Source organism: Manis javanica, chromosome 8 (assembly GCF_040802235.1).
Source record: "Manis javanica isolate MJ-LG chromosome 8, MJ_LKY, whole genome shotgun sequence".
Taxonomy (NCBI): Eukaryota; Metazoa; Chordata; class Mammalia; order Pholidota; family Manidae; genus Manis; species Manis javanica.
The window spans coordinates 57,106,107-57,131,046 of record NC_133163.1 but is presented as its reverse complement, the minus strand read 5'-3'; the positions used below and the strand labels follow the sequence as shown (position 1 = coordinate 57,131,046).

The following is a 24,940-nucleotide window of genomic DNA, read 5'->3' as shown; positions in this document are numbered from 1 at the left end:
ACCAACACTGGTTTGATTTCTACCACTATACGTTATTTTTGCCTGTTCTAAGGGCACATATACTTGGAAGCTTACAATGTATATGTACTGTTTTATATCTGAAATTCTTCTGTTATGGGAAATGTTTTTGAGACTTGTATTAGTTTGCTAGGGCAGCCATAACAAAGCACCACAAACTGGGTGGTGTAAATAGAAATTTATTATCCCACAATTCTGGAAGCTCGAATCCTAAGTAAAGGTGTCTGGTTCATTTTGTTTCATTTCTACTCCTCTCTTCCAGATTCTGGTGGCCTTCAGTGTTCCTTGGATTGTAGGTGATGTTGTCATTTTACTTCACATCATCTTCCCTCTGTGCATGTCTTTCTTTGTGTTCAAATTTCCTATTTATAAAGACCCAGTTACATTGAATTAGGGTCTGTACTAATCACCTCATCTTAACTTGGTGATCTGCAAAGACCCCATTTGCAAATAAACATTCATTTGAAGGTACTTGACATTAGGACTTCTGCATCGAGTTTTATTGAGATGTAATTATCATATAACATTATATAAATTCAAGGTGTAAAACATGTTGATTTGGTACATTAATATATTGCAAAATGATTGTCACTGTGGCATTAGCTAACACCCTTATCACCTCACATACTTAATATTTTTTTATTGGAAACAATGAAGATCTAGTCTCTTAGCGACTTCAATGTTTATAATACAAAATCATTGTCTATAATTGTTAATATTGTGCATTAGATCTCCAGGACTTACTTATCTATGAGTTGCAAGTTGGTACCCTTAAACACCATCTCCTCTATTCCCACACCTCCCGGTCCCTGGTAACCACCATGCTACTCTATTTTTACAAGACAGTTGCCCTAGGTACTCTGTATTTTCAGATAAGAAAGAATTGGGAAAGGAAAGGAAAATGAAAAGATACTCCGAACCATATGTCACCAGGGAAATGCACATTAATACAATATGTTGTCATTACACACCTCTTAAAATGACCAAAATCTGGAACACTGACACCACCAAGTACTGGGAAAATGTGGTAAAATTCAACTCTCACACATTGCTGCTGAGAATTATGGTGTGGCTGCTCTAGAAGACAGTTTGGCAGTTTTTTACAAAACTAAACATATTTTTACCATATGGTCCAGCAATCACATTCCTTGAGATTCCCCAAAGGAGTTAAAAACTTATGTTCCCACAAAACCTGTACATGGATGCTTTATTCATAATGCCCAAACTTGGAAGCAACCAAGATGTCCTTCAACGGGTGAATGGATAAACTGTGGTACATCCACCCAGACAAAGGAATATTATTCAGTGCTAAAAAATAATGAGCTCTCAAGCCATGAAAAGGCATAAAGAAATCTTAATGTCATATTGTTAAGTGAAAGATGTCAATCTGAAAAGCTACATACTGTATGATTCCAAATGTATAACATTTTAGGAAAGGCTGAACTACAGAGATGGTGAAAAGATTAGTGCTTGCCAGAAGAGATGAAAAGCCGACTACAGAGGATTTTTAGATCAATGAATATACTCTGTATGATACTGTAATGGTGGATATATGACATTATACATTTGTCCAAACCCTAATGTAAACTTAGACTTGGGGCAATTATAAGGTATCAAAGTAGATTCATCGATTGTAACAAATAAAGCACTACGGTGGTGGAGGTTGATAACTGGGGAGGTTGAGCTTGTGTGGAGTTTGGAGGTTATAAGGGAAATCTCTGTACCTTCCTCTCAATTTTGTTGTAAACCTAAAACTGCTATAGAAATAACGTATTAATGAAAGTTTATTTTAAGGTAGGCTGGTTTGTCCTCACCCCAATTTATGCTAAATAAGTTCTCCTATTTACATATTTTGTCAATTGGGGAAGTAGGAAGATATCTATGGATCTGTTCTCTTCCATCAGTGACTAACTTTCTGGAATATAGTTCCTTTAAGTTTATTTATATCCTCAGCACTATGATGTTGTTATTTAAAAAAAATAGGATTTGTAGCTTATCATCTTATTTGATTTATAGGGTGTGAACAATGGTTTTTTGGAACTTTCTATATCTACACCAGAAGTACTATTTATAAGCATAACAAAATACAATGAAAATATTTTATACCTAGCCACAATATAACATTTTTGTTGCTTTTCATCCATTCATAAAGATTCAAGATTCCATCTAACATAATTTTCCTTCAGTCTGAAGAGAATAAATACCCTTTATATTTTATTACTTTGTAGTTCTTCAGGTAATGAAACTTTCAGTTTATTTCTCTCAAAATGTTTTTTACTTTCATCTTTTATAAATATAAATCTTCACCCAGGTTTACAGGCTTTCTTTTTTCTTGCAGCACTTTAGAAATATTTCTTGTTGTCTTCCATCTTGCTCTATTTCTGAAGAGAAATCAGTGAGTTGTTGGCCATTATTTTTATTCTGTTCACTTTATCTTGTAATGTGTCTTATTTCTTTGCCTGATTTAAAAATTCTTTTTCTTTTGTTATTTGCAATTTGATTATGACATGTTTTGGTATGATTTTCCTTGTTTTGAGGTTGGATTTTGGGGTTGTTTTTTAATCATAAATTTGAAAATATTTTGCCTTTATTTCTCCAAATAGATTTCTACCTTACATCTTTCTTCTGATATTCCAATTATATATATGTTTGACTTCTTAAAATTTTTTACAGATCACTGAGTTTTTATTCACTTTTTTTCATCCTTTTTATCAGTGCTTTAGTATGGTTATTACAGTCCTGTCTCTACTTACAGAACTTATTGGAGTTCATTTTTCTGATAATTCTCTACTTTCTGGTAGTCTGCCCCATAAATTCAAGCCACCTGAAACATTGTGCATTCATATCTCTGTACTTTTCAATTGAATAAGACTTCAAGCTTTTCCTTGTTTTTCCTCCTTGCACTGTGGTTTGGAAAGTGTCTCCAGGAACAATAGTTAAGTGTTCATTTTTTTAAAAGTTCACTTTTCTCAAGGATCACAGTTCTATGCTTCCTCTTTTCCAATGTCTGCAACCATAGTACTAGTTTTTCTGTCATGAACAGAAGATGTATATATTTTGAGAATAACAATTCTTATCCAATATAATCACACTTAATGCGACATAAAATAGGCATAAAATAAATCAAACCTGTAAAAATGTTTTAAGAAAAATATGTATTATTTCTAGATTATTTCTAGAAGAGTTCCATATTTTTCATCAATTAAAATTTTGAATGATTTTCTTTAGCTGTTTTCCCTCTTGGTTTTTAAAACTACATGTAATTTATGAAAACTTTTAATCATTTATGTGATAGTATTTTTATTTTTGAGGATTAATTTCAAAAGCAAATACTTAAGATCAAACTAGGAAGTGAAATTATCCAACTTTTTAAATTAACCTTGGATAAATATAAATGCACTATGATTTTAAGAAAAAGCAAACAGAATATGATTTCTTTTGTCATAAAATCATAAAAATACATGACTTTCTGGACTCACTGTCAAGTATTTTGATGACTGCTTTCCACAAATTATCTTCAAAGATCCATGTTTATATCAAATAATGTATCCTAATATTTAAGGAGCTCAGAGCATTGGTGATAAATTTTTAACCTTCTTATTTTTAAGACTAAGATCCTTTATTTCAAATTAGGATGTGAAGATTGTATTATATTCAACATAATTTGTGAAGATGAATATTATTTAATTAACAGTTAATTACTTTCAAATACCATGCCACAAGGTTAATAATAACAAATATTGTTGCTTATTGTCTCTACCCAGACTAGTAAATTGAAATACCTACAAATCCTCAAATATATCTTTAAGCATTTGAACTTACAAGATGTCTTTTAGAGTTTAGGGGAAGGTTTCCTGAATTCCCACCCTCCAGTCTGTGCTGAATGTGTCTCTTTTGTGCACCCGTGGAGTACCCCGGGAATATTGCAAATACAGCACTTAATTTACAGATTTACAAGAATAATCTATTGACTTTTCTGTTCTCCCCATTTGGTTTTAAATCCAGTAAGTCCATGAATGTTACACTTTTCTTCCTAGTGTCCATTATAACTTCCAATACAGAATAGATATTTCATACTTCTTTGTTAAGTAAACAAATGAATAAATTCTGTATTCCAGTATGCATTAATAGATTATTTTAGTAGGAATATGAACATTTGTCAAATGATTGGATGCTAACTATATTTTGTGTCTTCTCTTACAGGATCTTAAATCTGATCTACAATGGAAAAATTTCTTTTTTATCTGTTTTTCATTGGCATAGCTGTGAAAGCTCAGATCTGTCCAAAACGTTGTGTCTGTCAGATTTTGTCTCCTAATCTTGCAACCCTTTGTGCCAAGAAAGGGCTTTTATTTGTTCCACCAAACATTGACAGGAGAACTGTAGAACTGCGGTTGGCAGACAATTTTGTTACAAATATTAAAAGGAAAGATTTTGCCAATATGACTAGCTTGGTGGACCTGACTCTATCCAGGAATACAATAAGTTTTATTACACCTCATGCATTTGCTGACTTAAGAAACTTGAGGGCATTGCATTTGAATAGCAACAGATTGACTAAAATTACAAACGATATGTTCAGTGGGCTTTCCAATCTCCATCATTTGATACTGAACAACAATCAACTGACTTTAATTTCTTCTACAGCATTTGATGATGTCTTTGCCCTTGAGGAGCTGGATCTGTCCTATAATAATTTAGAAACAATTCCTTGGGATGCTGTTGAGAAGATGGTTAGCTTGCACACCCTTAGTTTGGATCACAATATGATTGATAACATACCTAAAGGGACTTTCTCCCACTTGCACAAGATGACTCGACTAGATGTAACATCAAATAAATTGCAGAAGCTACCACCTGACCCTCTCTTTCAGCGAGCCCAGGTACTAGCAACCTCAGGAATCATAAGCCCATCTACTTTCGCATTAAGTTTTGGTGGAAACCCCTTGCATTGCAATTGTGAATTGCTGTGGTTGAGGCGTCTGTCCAGAGAGGATGATCTAGAAACCTGTGCCTCTCCAGCACTTTTAACTGGCCGCTATTTTTGGTCAATTCCTGAGGAAGAGTTTTTGTGTGAGCCTCCTCTCATTACTCGTCATACACAAGAGATGAGAGTCCTGGAGGGTCAAAGGGCAACCCTGAGGTGCAAAGCCAGGGGAGACCCTGAGCCTGCAATTCACTGGATTTCTCCTGAAGGGAAGCTTATTTCGAATGCAACAAGATCTCTCGTGTATGATAATGGAACACTTGACATTCTTATAACAACTGTAAAGGATACAGGTGCTTTTACCTGCATTGCTTCCAATCCTGCTGGGGAAGCAACACAAACAGTGGATCTCCATATAATTAAGCTCCCTCACTTACTGAACAGTACAAACCATATCCATGAGCCCGATCCTGGTTCTTCAGACATCTCGACGTCTACTAAGTCAGGTTCTAATGCAAGCAGTGGTAATGGTGATACTAAAATGAGTCAAGATAAAATCGTGGTGGCGGAAGCAACATCATCTACAGCACTACTGAAATTTAATTTTCAAAGAAATATCCCTGGAATACGTATGTTTCAAATCCAGTACAATGGCACTTATGATGATACCCTTGTTTACAGGTAAGAACAACTAAGCACATTTCTATACTGACAAGCATCTTAGTAGAAGGCTTGTTAATGTACCACTGTTTCATTTTGTTCTTTTTTTAATTGGCAGGGTTACTGTGTTATAAGCATAATACTCCATTTTTAAAGTATATAATATAAGGCTTGTGAGAAGTGGAAACATGTGGGGGAAATATTTTGAATGGTGTTATTTTTAGAGAGTTCAATTTATATTTAACACTATGCTTACTTACTTTTTCTCCCCTCATCTAAAAGATGTGACTATCAGAGAACAAGATTGATTTATTTAAAAAACTCAAAAACATACCAGAACTTACACATCCATATGAGTGTTCTTTCCTTCAAGGAAGTCATGTTGGGAGACTATACCATTATCCCAATGATGCTGGCATTGCTCAAAGCACTTTTGGAATTATCTTTAGAACCTTCATCATACTATTTTGAATATCCTCAGTGGTGGCAAATCTTCGTCTTTTGAGGGTGAATTTGAATTTTGGAAACAAGCAAAAGCCATTTGGAGCCAAGTCTTGTGAATAAGGTGGGTGATCAAGATGGGTATTACCATTTTTGGTCAAAACTAGGATGTAACTATAAAATAATGAGACTGATTTTTTTGAGTGATTGAGTTATGTGTGTGTGTGTGTGTGTGTGTGTGTGTGTGTGTGTGTGTGTGTGTTTATTGTCTCATGTACACTGGTTCTTAAGACAGTTCCAGAGAGAAAGTTTATAGTATTTTGAGCAGTGAAAGTATCACTGGAGTTAAATTTACAGTCTCTGGGTAAGGACATTAATGGAGAATTTGCATCTGACTAAAATAATTCTGGTATGTTTTTTTAAAGTTCAGCCTCATTGATTTATAGTCACATCTTGCCCAATTTTCAGTTGGAAATGTACATTTTTTTTCTCCATATAACCTCATTCTTGATAGACTATTAAAGACTCCTAGGAAATGATACAAAATCATGGCTTTGAAATATACATATGCATATATATTTTTGTCTTTATAAAATCAACTGAGTTTTTGTATACCGAGGTGAATTCTTGAAGATAATGTGACTTATACTCATGTATGGAAATGAGAGAATTTTTTTTAAACAAATGTGGGGTGGTAGGAAACAAAACTGGCCTAGTTAGCCATGTAATAGATGCTAGGCAAGGTTCTACATGGCTGAGTTTTAATTTCCTCATCTTCAAAAGGAACAGATTAGAGTAAGTGGTTTCTAATACCACTCTCATCACAAAATGTATGGAAATGTAGGCTCTGATGCATGTATATTAGCATAAAGGAGTTTGTTCTTGCCTTTGCTCAGCTCTTCACCTGGGCTGTGTGTTATTTAACCCATTGTCAAAGATGCTCTTGTACCCCTAGCCTCACCTTCCTAGAGCTACTAGATATTCTATATACTCTAAGCATTAGCTCTGTGAAATAGGTCAGTCGTTAGTTTCCAAATTCCAAGATTATAACCTGCCCATGACAAGCAAATTCTGTGTGATCTTGAGGAAATTGCTTAAATTCCTGACCCTAATATTTGTCATGTATAAAATAGTGATAATGCCTACTTCATATAGTCAGTGTAAAAATGAAATTATAGTGTATCTAAAGTACTTAGTATTGCCTGGCATTTATCCTGCATTCACTAAATGGTGGTGATTACAATCACAAATACTGTGAACTAAAGGTTTCCTGATATATCTAGAACACATTGTTTAGGTTGTATAACAGATTACCAATACCAAGTTTTTAAAGTCCTGCAACTCTTTTTCAGGGAAAAAAATTATATAATGTCAAGCTTTTTTCAAAATTAAATCTTAGTTTAGGTCATATTTGGTTTCTACTGAAAAAAAAAGTGGGAAATAAGCATCCACAGAAGACTTTTGTGATATAATGGATTAAGAGATGTTTTGTCAACCTTAAGAGACTGTGTTCTGAAGGAAATTTCATCAATCTACAACGGGAAGGATGAGGGATTTAAGCTCTGGCCAGCAGCCTTGCCCTATTCATGTTTATATGATAATATTACTTATACATTTTCATCAATCTCATTTATAGGTAAAAATATAATAGGAACCAAGTGTTGAAAAAATAAGAAAGGGCTGAGATCTGTAAATACAGTACTCAAATCTTAGTAATTATCTTAGTTATTGAACATAGATTTACTGGGTACCATTCCCAGTACCCAGTACTGGGTACTGGGTATATATAGTAGAATATAACAGATTCAGAAAATAAATACTCCAAAACGCATTTTCTTTCTGGCTTCTCATGTGATTGTCAGAGTTTTCCCTTATTTCAAATTGGCTTTTAGTCACAGAGGTGTTGTAAGTGCTAAATGGATTTGTTTAGTAGTCAGATAATGTCACAGTCACACCTTTCGAAAGCAATTTGTCATAAATGATTTTGTAGCAGTGACTTTTATTAGGAGTTCTGCTTTGCCAACCAATGTAATTAGTAAGCTTGTCAAGGCATGGTGCAGGCACCATTAATATAATGCAGAATCTAACAATGACAGTTAGCCATTTAACTGGGCCAATATGAGATTAGATCATTTTCCCATATTTCCTATCTGTATAAATGTGCTTATCTTAATGAGTAGTAAAATGAAACAGAACTGAAGTCATAATGACTGTGTGTGTGTATATACATATATATATGTATGTATGTTTTGTTGTGTTTTTAATATTGACACAAATTCCATTGTCCCTCAGAATGATACCTCCTACGAGCAAAACTTTTCTTGTCAATAACTTGGCTGCTGGAACTATGTATGACTTGTGTGTCTTGGCAATATATGATGATGGCATCACTTCCCTCACTGCCACAAGAGTCGTGGGTTGCATCCAGTTTACTACGGAACAGGATTATGTGAGATGCCATTTCATGCAGTCCCAGTTTTTGGGAGGCACCATGATTATTATTATTGGTGGAATAATTGTAGCATCTGTGCTGGTTTTCATCATCATTCTAATGATCCGGTATAAGGTTTGTAACAATAATGGTCAACACAAGGTCACCAAGGTCAGCAATGTCTACTCTCAAACTAATGGGGCTCAAATTCAAGGCTGCAGCGTAACGCTGCCCCAGTCCATGTCCAAACAAGCTGTGGGGCATGAAGAGAATGCTCAGTGTTGTAAAGTTGCCAGTGACAATGTGATACAATCTTCAGAAACTTGTTCAAGTCAAGACTCCTCTACCACTACCTCTGCTTTGCCTCCTACCTGGACTTCAAGCACTTCTGTGTCCCAAAAGCAGAAAAGAAAGACTGGCACAAAGCCAAGTACCGAACCACAGAATGAAGCTGTCACAAATGTTGAGTCCCAGAACACTAACAGGAACAACTCAGCTGTGCTGCAGACAGCTAGTCGACCTTCTGATTCTGTCTCAGAGGGGCCCACATCTAAAAGAGCACATTCAAAGCCAAGTAAGTTTCTCACTTTGCCTGCTGAGAGATCCAAAGCAAGGCACGGGTACTCCCTGAATGGAGAATTAAAGGAATACTATTGTTATATTAACTCACCGAACACATGTGAACTGCTTTCTAAAAGAAGCATGTCTATGAATGCGATGTTAATTCAGTCCAACAGCTCTGCTGGCCATAGTGGAAAAGCAACTCTCTCAAATTCTGAGTGGATATTGGAAAGCACTGTGTAACCTAGTATTTCTCTTAATGGAAAATTTATTTTGAATACACACATAGGAAATTGACATTTGACATTCCAGTCTTGTCTCTCTGATACACGGCTAATAGAGCCAAGGTATATAAACCTTCTAGGAAAGTTAATATATACATATTTGCATATATATGCATATGTAAATACATATATTGCATTATCAAAGTAACATACATAAAATGGTTTTGGTTTAGGGTAAAAAGTATGACATAGTGCCTTCCCTATTCTAGGACCAGCTTCCAGGTTCTGCAATAGAACACAAACTGAAAGTTGTCATAGGATAAAAAAAGTCTTGCATAAATAATGATATTTCCTGCAGTCTCACAAAGGACCACCTGTGGATGATTGGTATATTTCAATGAGTAGTTACTTATTTTCTTTCCATGACAGTGCTGTTTCCTTTCAGGCAAGTATTTTATAGAACAACTCTGTGTTGTTATGGCATTTAAAATAAAATATTCAGTAAGTATACCCAGACAATAGTTAAAATAAGTACCCTTTTAAGCAACTTTCTTGAATCAGGTGCCTTAATGGTTCTGATCTTTCTCATCTATGGAACAGCTTTTTCAGTGGGAAGCAGAAGAAAATGCAATTGATTTTGCACTTACCGAAAAAAATCCAATTCCATTTTAAAGTCACATGCCACAATATCATATGTGTCTATCTGGTCCTATGAAGGTGTTTTCATTCATTCAGTACACATTTGCTGAATGAACGAGTTTTATATTTTTATTCATGCAAGTTAAAAAGGGAGACAGAAATACAAGGCTGCCTTTATCATAGGGATGTTTATTTTTATCACCAAGTAAAATAAAAAAATTCTAATAGAGTTCTTATTACATTTATAGCCAATATAAAGTCATTGCTCATTAACCAGATAGTATTTTCCTTTTTCCCCTTCTGTGCTGTTAATTCTGAATTGAATGTTTCTCAGAGTAAATGCATTTAGTATTTTAACCAAAACCTGTGATGAAATTTAATTAGAAATCATGCAACTTAGTGGGAATATATCATTTTAAAAACAATTGTAAATTTACTCCATGATAATACGGTGTTCTTGGACATGCACTGGAATCAGTCTTTAGATTATTGTTCCGATCTATTTGTTGAAAATCTTACAACATTACATGCTAACTTGATGGTGTTTTATTAAAGATTAGTAAATAGGGGTTAACCTTAAGGGTTTTTGGTGTTTTGTGGTGGGGGAGTGTTAAGAATAATGCTCATGTGAGAATTTTGCACAAAAAGTTTTAGCCAAAATATGATATGCACTTTATTTTTATACAAAATACACCCTGAGAGTAAGTAAACACATAGTGAAAGTGTAATTCTTTTTCAGATCACTCGAAATACCATTTGAAACACAGGTGAGGAATGTCAATTATTAGTTAATTTCCTCCTGCTAGATACATATATAAAATTTCAGTTTATTGTAACTTGACTGAGACACATCATATGCGATTTAACATGATGACATTCAAAAACAGGAAAGATTAAAATAGAGATTACTTTTCATGCCAGTCCTGAAAAAAAATTGTCAAACGGACTTTCAATACCTTAGGTGTTTTCTAAATGTCTGCTCTACCCTGCTTTCCTTTCTCAAGTTTGTCTTTCACATTTCTACAGTCTAATTATCCTTCATGGGTCAAACATATAGTTCTTGTGAGGAATCAATGAGATCCTAAGTGTGGTACTGCTTTGTAAATCAAAAGCGTTACTCAAAATGAAGTGTATTTTCAACAGTATTTCTTGTAATTGTGCTCTCATATCAACTAAACCTTTTAAATTCACATCAGCTATTTAATTCTTCACCAGGTGTTGACTGACGAAAGCATACTACTTTTCAGCTTCCTAGTTGTAACCTACATAATACGTAAAATTCGCAGCTATATCAATGCTTTTGAGACTTAAAGAATTGTTTCCTCATAGAAGAGATCTCGAGTTAAAAGTTGTGATCAAGGGGGCTCTGGAATCATACAACACAGGGCAGCAGTTGAGCATCTGCTCCAAGATACTGCTTTTATGTTTTCCAATTGCCTGTATTTTTAAAAATCAATTTCCTGCTTATGTTTCTAGTGAACCTTTAAATATCTTTTATTTCTTGCAAATATTTAGAACTCTTTAATGTCTTATGTGAATTTATTGTTTGACTAAAAACATTGAAATCATTTAAATTTTTACTATCATTATATGACTCTTTTCGGGTGTCTTAACCATGTGATTGAACACTTGTTCTTAGAAGTGATTAAGAAGGACTATGTTCCAGTCTATCAAAAAGTTTCCTTTGAGACAGATCATGAAAAGACTGGCCTATCAAGAAAGTCAGATGTCTTTTGCTTTTATTCAGAAGGATGTGAAAAAAATTTTGCTCAGGGCAATTTCAGTGTGAGGGACTGAAGAATAAATCTATGGGAAGGTTGGGGGTATGGAAAGTCCCTGGTGTAATATCCAAAGCACAAGTCACGCAGGTCAATGAATGCATGAATGGAAAAATAAATAAATGGGGCCAGGGAAGAAGATACAGTGATAATAAGAATGTTGATTTTATGCACAATGAAGATTTGTGATCTAGATGCTATATTACTATAAGCAAGCAATTCTCTTTTGTGTTTTCTTCTTTCTGACATTTTTTGCATTACTCATTTAACCAGCTGTGTGTATATGTGACCCAGAGCACATGGTTTGCTATTTGTTGCTGACTATATATAGGTTATATATATTGTTTTTGGTTTCTTGTTCTTAACTGTTTTCATTTTTAGCCATTCTACACTATGGTTTCATCTTTTTCAGTATGAAAAGAAAATAACAAATAATACATTTACAGATGTTTACCCAAACGTATTTTTTAAATTCTGTGTATATCCTGTGTTGTTTGTTTCCTTTGGGTAATTGTCCACCAACTTAAAAGTGTCAAACTAGTGTTAAAGTAGGTCTTTTAAAAAATATACGTAATGTCTTAATGCCGTAAAGGGGTAATGAAGCATCCAAAGCTGCCTCAGAAATCCTAGGAGGAAACAAAGTCTGGTTTGAGGTCCATTATTCATTTTTAATCTACAAAAGAATTCATACATTAAGTGGAATTAATCCATTAAATTAATAGATTAATAATTAAATACAATAATTTAAAGTAGATATAGTGACACCCTCCTGTGGCCAATTTATTTTTTATGTATTTTTACAACCATTAAATGTAGTTAGCTTAATTGAGGTCACAGTAAGCTATTTTATGCTTTAAGGTACGTGATTTTAGCTGCTTGCTAGGTCTATATTACTACAAAAATTAGAATATAAGTTTTGGAACTATTGTAAGCCATCTGTAAACATAACAAGTCTCATATCTTAATAGTCTGTACTTTTTCCACAAGAATTTAGGGAATTTTTAAAAGTTAAATTTATTCCATTTGCCTATAGGAATCTATTTTTATCTCTTTTTTTGAAGTATTTTCTATTTCATTTTAAGGGACTCATGAAGTAGTCACTTCCAAACTAAATTTTAACTATTTTATTTGCTTATATTACTGAAATAAAACTAAATATGTCATTTGTAAAACTAAAAATATTAATAGAGCAGTTATCACAAAGCTCACATCAATCGCCTTTTAGTTCCTACATTTTAATATTTTCTCCTGTGTTTATTCACAATTTTAAAATTAAAAACAATAAAGTGCTAATAGTTCAAAAAATTGAAAACATAAAGCATCTTGTACATAGTATATGAAGGTAAATGGTGCATTTTTTTCTAAGACTGCAGATATAAGCCCATTTCCTTCTTGATATGGCAGAATTCCAATGCCACTTTATTATGCTAAGAAAACAATGTTCATTTATATTCGATAGAATGCGGACATGCTCTTTCCCTTGCTCAGCCATCCCTTATGTCTCATGAAGAGTGCTGTCTTTCTACTATGTGGGTGCTTCTGCGTGTGAGTGTGTGTAAAGTGTTTTGGGAAAGGACTTAAGCACAGAGGTGGCTTGGATGGGAAAAGGATATTTTTCTTATCCTGCTTGGTTGATAATAGTAAAAACAATAATAATTTACTTTATAATGTTCATGAGTTAAATGTGGAATTCAATTTATTGCTAAGAGATATTTCACTTTTAAAATTTCATAAAGAAAAGAGGAAACAAAATTAATGACTGGAATTTTTTCATAGTTTCAGAGCATTCTCTGATTTTCAGATTAGTCAGTCCTTTTCTACTAATGCTAGATAAATACATGCTGGGATTATAAATACAATTAGTTTTGTCAGGTTTTGGAGGTTTTGTTTTGTTTTTCTGTTGGTTGGTTAGGCTTTTTTATAACAGAATGATCCTTCTTGTCGCAGGACAGATCACTTAATGTAGAAAAAAATGACAAATGTATTATGGTGATTAAGACGTGAAAAATGTGTTGTTATCTGAAGTGGGGGGACATAGACAGTAACAGTTTCTAAGTAGGAGTATATTTAAGTATGAAATTACCTTATTAAAGTAATGTTAATGCATTTGAAATTTGATCAAATATTACAAGTACTCAGTATAACAAAATAATCAAGATACCATTGTCTTCTGATTTCTTTAGCTATTTCAAAGTCAAAATTGGGGATCTGAAGTTACCATTAAATAAAATACATATACTGCATAAGTTATATATCTATATATGTAGTATATAAATACATTAATATGTATACTTATAAAATTAATCAGTTAAATCATAATTTTGTGTTCTGCAACATGGATCATAACTAATGTAACAAATCTAGATTAAAATGAGCTGGCTCTCTCTACAACTCATCTAATTTCATCCATTCTTTAAAATAGGTAACTTTATATTCATGAATTTAAAAAAAAACTTATTTTCAAATTGAGGGGGAAGCCATGAAGTCCCTTTGATTTTGTGTCATGAAGTAGATGTATATTAATCTTGCCTGAAACATGAGATAGATATTGTGATTCTGCTTCACAATATGTCCAAAAAATAGTTATTCTAGTAATACAAAGGGGCTTGTGAAATACTGTGTAGGCTCTATCATAATGTAACTTACTCTAACCATTTTTTTTCTGTATAACATGAACATGTCTTGTTACTGCATTAATGTAAAACCTAATCTCCAGAAGCTATTGTAAATTTATATGAATATTTGTGCTGAAGGTTTTATAAAAACGTAAATTGTGCTATTTTCATCACACTCACCTGTGGACCCTGAGAACTTCTTGAGACACCTCATTTTTTCCTGTGACTGTGTCAATTTTTAATAACTATGAGTATTCCCTTAAAAAGAGGGCATTTTGGAAAGAAATTGAATGTGCGCTATGCAGGACTATATAATTACATTTATAGACAATTGGCACATACATATGGACATTTAGAGAGAGAATGTTTGCATTTAGAACATTGCTGTTTTATATAAGCATAAGCAGGTACTTGGTAAAAGATGCTATCATTTTGGGGGTTACTGAATAATGACCTATACTGTAAAAGATGATCTTATGCTCTGCGTGGTGAATATGGTGAAACTATATTTCAGTTTTGGATCCTTTTTGCCTTGGTGTATTTTTTTATATAAATCATATGCAGTTCTGTAGTTGAAATGCTAACTTTAGGGAAAATGAATAGAAGCCTGATTTTCATATTGAACTCTTCCAGGAAAAGTGCATTCATGTTAATAATTACTCATTTTATTAACTAAAATATTGTTTTTAAAAATTCTACCCTTATAGTATCATGTATCAAGAAGTAGCCATACAGGACTATTAAGTAGTAGAAGTCAATTAAAATTAACTCAGGAACTGATAAATTAGAAAAAAAACCTAGATACACCTTTGTTAAGAGGAATCTTATCAAGATTTCAGTGAGAAGTATTTTAGGGTCTGTTTCTTAAAAAATGAATTGTTCATGACACTGAAAATTTTATTCCCAGATGCTTTGCTGACTAATGTTGACCAGATTGTCCAGGAAACACAGGTGAGATACTTGTTACCTGTCACATACTTCAGCACTTAAATGGATATATTTTATAGATGAATTTTTAATTTTTGTTTTGCTAGCTTATGTAAACTTGTTGAAATTTTCCATTAAAACTCTTTCGTTGCTCGGCAGCGATGACAGAAGTTCAGTTTGGTTAAGTGAATTTCAAGTTCTTAAATTTTGACATATTTCTGATTAACTGAACATTCCTGATTCATATCGTATGAGTAAAGGGAATACTAATATGACTATGGAGTCACTCATGTAGTCTTGAATGATATAATGTGTATTTTTACAAATATTTCCCAGTGTGAAGACAGTAGCTTTGTAAGAATGTATTCACTCCTATCCTTGACCTGTACGTCCTAATAGGGGCTGAGGTGATACTTTATGCATCAGTGAAAGTGGATGAACAGAAGTGTTTCACTGTTATCTAAAATGAATGAAGCCACTATAAAATGAAGCAAAAGACTACACATGAAATATTCATAGTATATCTTTTGTCAGCAACCAATTACTCTTGTTGTTGTTGTTGTTGTTTTTCTTCATTTGGGGTGAAGGGGGGTAGTTTCAAATAAGTATTTGATTCCTGTATTTTAATTGGGTCAGGAAGTGTGTTTCCAGAGCAGATTAGCACTTTAGCAATCTGTTCAAACAGCTGGAACCATCAGCCATTTGCTCAAGGTTTGGCACATAAAAAAATCTGCTTTTAAAATTCTGGAAAAGGCCACTGATTTATTCATTGGCAGTAAAAATAGGATCTTGTTTTTTAACGTTTCAAATGTAAAAGATAACAATAACTTGGGCAGTCATTCAGGGTTTCCCCAAATGAGTTCCATTCCTGAATCAAGCAAAATGTTTTCTCATGCATCATTTCCTTACTGAACTTAAGATCCTATTCCTATGTTACAAAAAATGAACAGATGGCTCACTGGAAACCATCAATTGCACAGTATCTGGCACATAGTTTGTGTGTTGAACTGACCTGAACAAAGGTGCATTATTCTACTACTGCCCCCTGCTTCTTTCTCAATCTTAACTTCTGTTTATTTTCTCTCTCTCTTCCTTCTTCCCCCCACCTCCCTCTCTGTGTTTTATTTTTAAAAGTTCATTTATCATGTAACTTTGGGCACTTAGCTGTTCTGAAAGAGAATATCTTCAGAAAGTGATTAGGAAGTAAATGGTTAAACTATCAGAAGCATGATCCAGAATGTTGCTAAAAGATCTATCAAGTCTTAGAAGCAGGACAGTCCTTCTGAGTTGTTTTTCAGTTACCAATTAAAGTGATATCCCAAATATTCACATTTCCTGGGACCTGCTACTTATTGTGGTGTTTATTTGTTTACCACATTGCCAGAAGTTGAATTTAGGGGAAAGTAAGTTCCTTGGGAGTTTGTGTACTACTCGAGATAGCATGGGGTTGCCAATGAAGTACGTAGGATTTCTAACACTGACTTTGTCATAAAGTAATCAGTGTTAATAATAGAAACTTTGGGAAATAGAGTTTAAATAGTGATTATCTATCATAATCCACCACCTAGACACAAATACTAATAATTTGGTACATAATCTTTAAGTGATTTGTCATTTCTGTATGTAATAAATTCATGTGTATACATGTGTGTTTTGTATTAGATTTACATGGTGAATATGTATGTGTAGAATATGTTATGTTTAAAAAAAATTTATGCTGAGCCTTTCTTTAGTTCCCTTTATGAAACAAATGAATATGTCTTCATGTCATAGAAGCATTCCTTCCATGCTTTGGCTATTTTTTTTTCTTTCTCTTAGCATTAGCAAGAAAAATAAATAACCAAGATTAATTTTAACAAAATTTAGTGCCAATACATCATTCTACTCTTTAGCCAATTCCTTGCTACATTTCTATTATCAGATTTAAGTCTCTATATGACCTCAGTGTAACTTAGTAAGTGATTTCTGTTATAGCAACCCTATCATTTCTACAACTGTCAGCATAACCAAACACCAATGCCCCCTTGAAAAGACTGCGACCTGTGTGCTCTTAGTCTTATCATGGCCTTTCAAACTGTCGGCAGTAATTTCCTACAAGTGAATGAAGTGAGGAAGTGAACTGGCAGAGATTCCTTGTGCTCACAGCTTCTCAGCTCTTTTTGGGGGCCAGGGAGGGGGAAAGATACAAAATTTTATTTTAAGCTTATATTTCCTACAGATGGTAACATATGTCTTTGTCTCTCCACAGGCAAAATATATTTTCCAAAAATTTGGATCCTGCCCATTGCATTAAATTAAAATATTCCCTATGTATATAGTCAGTAAAAGTAAGCAAAAAAAACTTGCAACACATTTTTGTAACATATCGAAAGTGTTTCCAAAGCAACACAATTAAATTGGTTGTGCCACAGTCCCTTATATAACAGCATCCAGTCAGTGGTTTCGGTGTTTTTTATACTGAGGTATCTGCTAACAGGATGTTTTTACTGAGATCAAAGAGTTAATGCATTCATTTCATTTCCATTAGCTAGAATATGCTGCCTGCCAATTTTTTTCCTTAAGGTCCTTCTGCAAATGTTTAGAAATATGAATTAGCTTAAAATATTTAATGTATCACGTAAGATCTTTCTATAATAAATTCATAAGATTCCAATCACATTAAAATAAATTGAGAGCAAAGGGGAGAGAGGAGTCATTGGTAAAATTAGTGATAATTACAAGTGAACTAGTACTGACATATTAACCTTATGTTTGAAAAGATTTTTATGATTAAAATGAACCTGGTAACAATTGATATGTCATATTTGGCCGTTAAAATAGGATGAGTTGACTAGTTTGCATTCATACTGAAAATGCCTTAAGTAAAATTTCTTAAAAAGCATTTTTCATACTCAGACCAACAGAATGTGTGTACATTGTGTGTATTTAAGCATGCACAAAGAATAACACTTTTTCTGCAGTTGCTTGCACCACCCTTTGAGATAATTGCTTCCTGATTTCAGTAAATTGATTTCTAATTACTCTATATTTAGTATCAAAGTATTTTAAAAATCTAAACTTTGTCATAAAATCTCTTCTATAGGTACAATTCCCATGAAAAAGTACAGTTCTTTTAGAGAAACTATAAATATACAAATGAATAAAAAATCAGCAATGTTGATCATAAATAAACAGCACCATTTAAATAACTATGGGGAAAATCCAGGCTTAGGAAAATATATCAAATAAGAACTAAACATAAAAGCAAACATAGGCATATGATCCAGATAACTTTCAAATGTTACCTCCTAGCAATAATGACCAATACAAATTATTATTTTTTTTAGTATTCTTTTCTTCTATGATATCCCCTTCAAGTGAATAAAATAAATGAGTAGTAGAACAGCACATATGTAGAAAATATTTAACTTTTAATAATTAAACCACACCTGTTGATGTATTTAAACATTACAGAAAATCAAAAAAATAGAACCTTAGTGCCAACAATAACCTTTAGAAATAATTTGTTTCTTTCTTAGATATCCTAACTACAGGATACAAATCCTTTGTTCAGAGAAAGGGCAGTGACAACATTTTCCCAAAGTCCATTCAACATCTCAACATTTTTTCTTCTTTTAATGTTAGGGTAACTTTAATTTCCTCTTTTCTTTGTATTACTATTAATAAGACTGTCTACAGTATTTTACATGACACCTTTTCACTATTAAATGAGAATTATTACCAAAAAAATCTGGAACCTAACCCAAATTCATTGTTTTTCAGTCTTGTAACACTTCATAAAATTAGTCTATTTTGTTTCTTTCTTTGTGATGCTCTTGTAATTTTATGTTCCATGTTTAGATTTTCAGGGAATCTTTGTAAGAACTTGGCTATTGATAAGTAAAAAGTGTTATTTTGAATATCCTACATAAACTAATGTTTATTCAGTCTCATATTATCCCATCTTCAAAATTAACAGTTTTTATGTAAGCCATAATTCCAGTTTGTTAATAACATTATCTGGAGTGAAATTGAATTAAAATCTCTCTTAGATATGTAAGCTTATAGAATCATTAATTTGATATTAAAGTTTGTTATTCTGGAAGTATTCATTATTTCCAAAGTGCAACTAGTTATACTGTTCACTGTACTTTTTCTTCAAGGAATCCTTAGTCTTTTCTATATTACTGTTTCCTGAAACTTGAACTTTGGTATATACAATTACATCTTTTTCCTATCAAAGGAAACATACTGGAAATATAAAAAGAAATAAAAAAACTTGTTGATAGCCAACTTCACAAAAATAAGCTCTGCTATGAACACAATAGAGAGGAATTTAGATATATTCCATTGTAATTTAAAGTGATTTTGTGACGTTTTTCTTAGAATATTCCAGGTAAAGTGTTATAGTGATGTCTATATTTCAGTAGTTCCCAAGGTAATTATATTTTTACAAATAAAATACACATTATTATCTATTAAAAATCTTCAAATATTGTGTAAAAACCCTGCTTAATTCTCAAAACTTACTGTTTGTGCCAAAAATAACTTCCCTTATTCAGATTATCAAGTATTCTGAAATATTTTCGGAAAGTATATACAGTATTTTGCAGACTTTTATCATATAAGGTTATCCAAATATGTTCTACATCAGCATTTTGATATAGACTACTCAATAGTTAACTAAGGATATACATTTCATAATTCATTTGTGACATACATTTTATAACTCCCAGTTTGTAAACATGTAACTGCTTTTGAGTGGGAAAAAGAAAAATTACCTTTCATATGTATGAAATTATATGTTTCTCAAAAATTATTTTCCATCTTTGTCAGATAGAATTCATGGACATATCTTAAATTCATGAGTATTAAGAACCCATAATAAAGGAAAAATATTTTCAGTTATTAAATACTTAATATTTAAATATTTAAATAATTATATTTTCTTTCCAGATCTTGTTAACTATGGAATGCCTTTGCTTGTGAGTTATTGTCCGTTTTCACACTTATTTTGTTATATGAGTGAAGCACTAATAAAGATGAATAATAATCTATACTACCATTAAATGTACAGTTAAATATTATACATTTAATATGATACAGAACTTTCAACAGAACACATTAAAAATTAGGGATTTAGAGGTGGTAAGCATTTAATCTTCTATGTTCATATTTTTAAAATTGGTATTAATACTTGTTAAAAGTTAAATTAGAATGCAGTAATGAACAAAATCTTCTCTTAACTTGCGAATATAAATGTGAAAACCAAAGTAAGGGAAAACTTCATTCCACCGTTTGGCATTGACCTGCATAATTATTTGCACTTAATATTTTGATTTCTTTTTAAAATGAGATTCTTTTAGATATTCACCAATTTGAGACTACTAAGCAACATTTTAAGAGCTGACATGCATGTCTAAACAGTTTGCAGGGGTGCATCTTACATTTTAGAGCAATAAGCTCCTACCTGGGTGTTTAGGGTTCAGAACTTCTAGATTGCTAGCACAATGATCTTATTAGCTACGTGTTTTCTTTATCTTTATCTTTTTCTTTCATTTCAGAGGCTGGAGTTAATCTGAAGAGCACCACTTCTGTCTCTCCTGAAAAAAGTTGTCACTGATATTTTTACTGGATAAAATTCAGAAATGTTTCAATTCACAAAAGCTAATTGTTGAACTGGTGTCCTAGAAGAAATTGTCCACAGGAGCTGAAGCAGAAGTCTCTGATGCTGGTGGAACAGGCTCCATCAGACCATGGTTCATTCCCTTTTAAAGCCATTTTTTTTTCTGGCCTCTAAGTATTTTTTTTAAAGAAGGAAAGAGAAAAGCCTACATTGGCATCAAGTTCTGTATCAATCCATGTTACATTGACATCCATGACTTAAGACTGTAGATCTTGAATAATCTATATCACTTTAAAAAATAAATGTTTTACTATGACAGAATTTGCACATTGCCTGATTTATAGAAATATCCATTGCTTCAAGTTTGAATGGTGAAATGATGATTGTAAGAACTAATAATACTATTTTACATTTTTGTAGTGCAGAAACCTTAAGGGATCACAAATTACTTTATAATATTGGAACTCTTTCTTCCATGACTGAAGTATACCTACTTCTATGGAAAATCAGTACAGCTATTCAAATAGCTTTACAGGATTTTATGTTTCAGTGTAAGAAAGTGATAAGGGATCTCTTCTCCTAGTGGAACTTCAGAAAGCATCAAGGTAGGAATATTGTAATTAACCCAAATTGATTCATTGCTTCTCTGGAGAGACGGGGCAAAATGTTTTAATCATTTTAGGCCTTATGTTTATTACAAGTGCCCATTTTTCCAATTTTGCTCAATTCCAGGGTAAATAAAGAAGAACATACATCTTATTTAACACCAGCCTAAATGCTAAGATACCTTATATGACTAATGAATGTTAATACAATCATAGTGAAGCAGTATCCAAGAATAGTATTTAAGAACTAATTCTGGTGTCAAGCAAGCTTGAGTTCAAATTTTACAGCTGAGTTAATTTGGCCAGTTACTCTACTCTCACAAATTATTACAGGAGAAAATGTTACTGTAAAATATGAAAATGCATGTAAACTTATCACCATACTTGGTATAAGCAGTAAGTTTAAAAAAAAAGTAGTATTAGTAGCACTGTTAGTTGCAATTGCATTCAGATTCTCAAAAACGGAGATTTTGTTTCTGTTCCTTGACAGTTCTGGTAGTTATCAATCATTAAAAGGAATATGTACTTCAAAAAATTTTTAAATTAATTAAAACTAAAAAAATCTAGAAAACTGTGTATTACAAAATTTAGGTCAATCTGTAAACCATTCCACATCTTTTAGGCTATTATAAATATCCAGCCATCCAAAGAGAAGATTATACAATGTCAATCATTATACTCTCCTGGAAATCTGTGCTCAGGAGCCTAACTACACTGGATGATTTAAACATGTACGCACACACACATTCATTCCCAGACACTCACAGGGCATGCCTGAAACAAGGAGCAGGTTTGAGGTGAAATGTAGTTAATTTGTGAAGTTCGGTGACTGACTTCATTCTGTTGTTTTTTGACAACTCTAATGCCCTGGAGCAATCCTATTTATGTGTGTGTAAGTGGATATATGCATGATGAATGTTTATGGTAACAAAAAGAAGATAAATTGAACAATAATCATTGCCTCTGAAAATCTGTTCCTGTTGTATACAACTTTTCTTCTCAAATACAGTGTCAAGAACAGAGATGTCTTTCCTGGATCTCAATGCAGTGTTTAATTTTTCAGGGTCCTAGGAAAACCTGCTAACTTTTCTTCAAGAACATATTCCTGTTTATCCTTTCATATCCTCCACCCCCTCAGGTCTGACTTTTGTTTTGCTTGATGATGATAACATAGCCTGACCTCTTCATCTCTGTAGGATCCTCATGCTCTGTGTTCCAAGGAACATTATTTTTAGTGTGTTGAACTAAAATTATACTTAATCACTTCAAGTCTTCACCCTGTATCCCCTACACCTAAATCTAAAACTTCCATTTATGCACACATTAAACAACATTAATCAGGCACTCACAGTGTACGTATTTTCTCTTTTGTTTTGAAATGTTGTTTATGAAGTAGACTGAGAACCAGTCTCTGATTCCGTAAGTGTACAACAATCAACTGTTTTTATGAACAGATTCTGTAGGTAAACAATAATAATTGTTTTTATGGACAGATAGTTATACTATGAGCATAAGAGAACCAGTGTGTACCTGTAACTAAATAGGATTAATGATCATTCATAAATAAAAGTTTTTCAAAAATGTGACAAATAATATTTTGAGGATAAGTAGGAACAATTTCTTTTAACTGAACATATAATAGTGTCACAGGGATGGTGTAATTGATGGTAAAATTTTCAACTGTAAGGTTATTGAATATGCGTTGGAAACCATTCCCATTTTTCCCTTTACATTTCTGAGCAATTTTGGAATTAATCTAGTTGCTAAAAATATATATTGTAATAAGTAAGAATATTTATCATTCAATTTGTGACATGTTACACATAATAACCTATGAAGTACATCAAGTACAAGTACATATACAAGAAAATAAAAATATTTAAAATAAAATATAGATACAGTTTGAGAGGAACAAAAATGGACTGAAAACCAGAGTTAATATTTTAGAAATCTACAGTTGTGATTTTTGAAATCCATAATCTGTAGAACTGAAGGTTAGTAATAAAATTCCACAATCGGTTGAAAAGAATAACTGATATATGGAAAGAATTCTAACATAATGGAAGAAAACTCAAATAATATAAATTTTCCCATAATTTGTAATTTACTAGTAACTCTCAGATAATTTTGTACAAATTTTCATTGTTAAATTACATAATATCACATTTCATATATGTATGGAATGTTTTATGGCACATTCCTGGTTTGTTTTGTCCAAAGTATATTCAGATCATTTCTTCTTTTATTCTGCTTTGTATGTACTAGGAACTTATCCTATTTTTATTTCTGTCCTTTTTTTAACTGCCAAAATGTTTTTATAATGATATCTCATAGATCTACTTACCAAAGGGTGTGTATGTTTTTGTGTGTGTGTGAGTGTGTGTGTGTATCAAGGCACCTGCAATTATTTAAATATGCAAGTGATGCAGAATGTATTATATACAATCAAAGTAAAAGTCCCAGCACACAATTGTTTCATTTGATATACAAATATATAATATATACGGAAGCTATCCAGTAGCTATAAGCTATAAAGTAGATATTTTATAAAGCATTTTTTATTCTGGTGGAAAATACATATAACATAAAATTTTACCTTTAACTATTTCAAGTGTATGATTCAGTAGCATTAATTACATTCACAGTGTTGTGTAATCATCACCACTGTCTATTTTTAAGACGTTCTTATCACTCCATACACAAAATCTGTATTCATTAGGCAATAATACCCATTCCTCCTCCCTCTGGTCCCTGATAAACTCTAATGAATTTTCTCCTTCTGTAAATTTGCCTAATATGGATATTTCATATAAGTGGGATCATACAATAATTTTTGTGTCTGGATTATTCCACTTACCATAATGTTTCCAAGATCCATCTATGTTAAAGCATGTATTAAAACTTCATGTCTTTTTATGACTGAATATTACTCCATTGAATATACATAGCACATTTTGTTTATCCATCTTTTGATGGACACATGTTTTTTCCACCTTTTGGGCATTGTAAATAATGCTACAGTGAGCATGGCTATACAGATATTTATTTAATTGTTTCAGTTTTCTTTTTGATATATATCAAGGAGTGGATTTTTTGGGTCATATGGTAATTTTATGTTGAGTTTTTTGAGAAACTGACAGTGTTTTACACCATGGCTGCACCATTTAGCATTCACTCAAATAATGTGTAAGCATATAAGCTAAGCATTCCAGTTTCTCCACATTTGTAATTTTCAATTTTTCTGAAAATTATCCTAGTTGGTGCCATTTATCTAATTGTGGTATTGATTTGAATTTCTCTAATGGCTTATGATATTGAGCTTCTTTTCATGTGCTGTTGTCCATTTGTTAATCTTTTTTAGAGAAATGTCAACTCAAGTCCTTTGCCCATTTTTAAATTAGATTATGTTTTGTTACTGAGTTGAAAGCATTCTTTATATATTCTGGATATTGAATCCTTCTCAGATATGTTATTTACAGATGTTGTCTCCCATTCTTACAGGTTGTCTC

General features: G+C 32.5%; 1 protein-coding gene across 3 annotated transcripts in view; it reads left to right on the top strand.

The window, feature by feature from the left end:
* The window catches only part of LRFN5 (leucine rich repeat and fibronectin type III domain containing 5), a 262,635-nt gene extending 240,003 nt beyond the window's left edge, over positions 1–22,632 (top strand). The window contains exons 3-7 of one of the 3 annotated variants that reach the window (XM_037025545.2): positions 4,222–5,626; positions 8,339–9,051; positions 15,202–15,245; positions 20,157–20,185; positions 20,765–22,632. In XM_037025545.2, coding sequence (XP_036881440.1) covers positions 4,242–5,626; positions 8,339–9,051; positions 15,202–15,245; positions 20,157–20,185; positions 20,765–20,777 — 2,184 coding nt within the window. In that variant the 5' untranslated portion in view covers positions 4,222–4,241 and the 3' untranslated portion in view covers positions 20,778–22,632. The remainder of the gene's footprint in view (positions 1–4,221; positions 5,627–8,338; positions 9,052–15,201; positions 15,246–20,156; positions 20,186–20,764) is intronic. The other 2 variants (XM_037025548.2, XM_037025549.2) reach the window with 2 other exon arrangements.
* Positions 22,633–24,940: the final 2,308 nt, after the last annotated feature.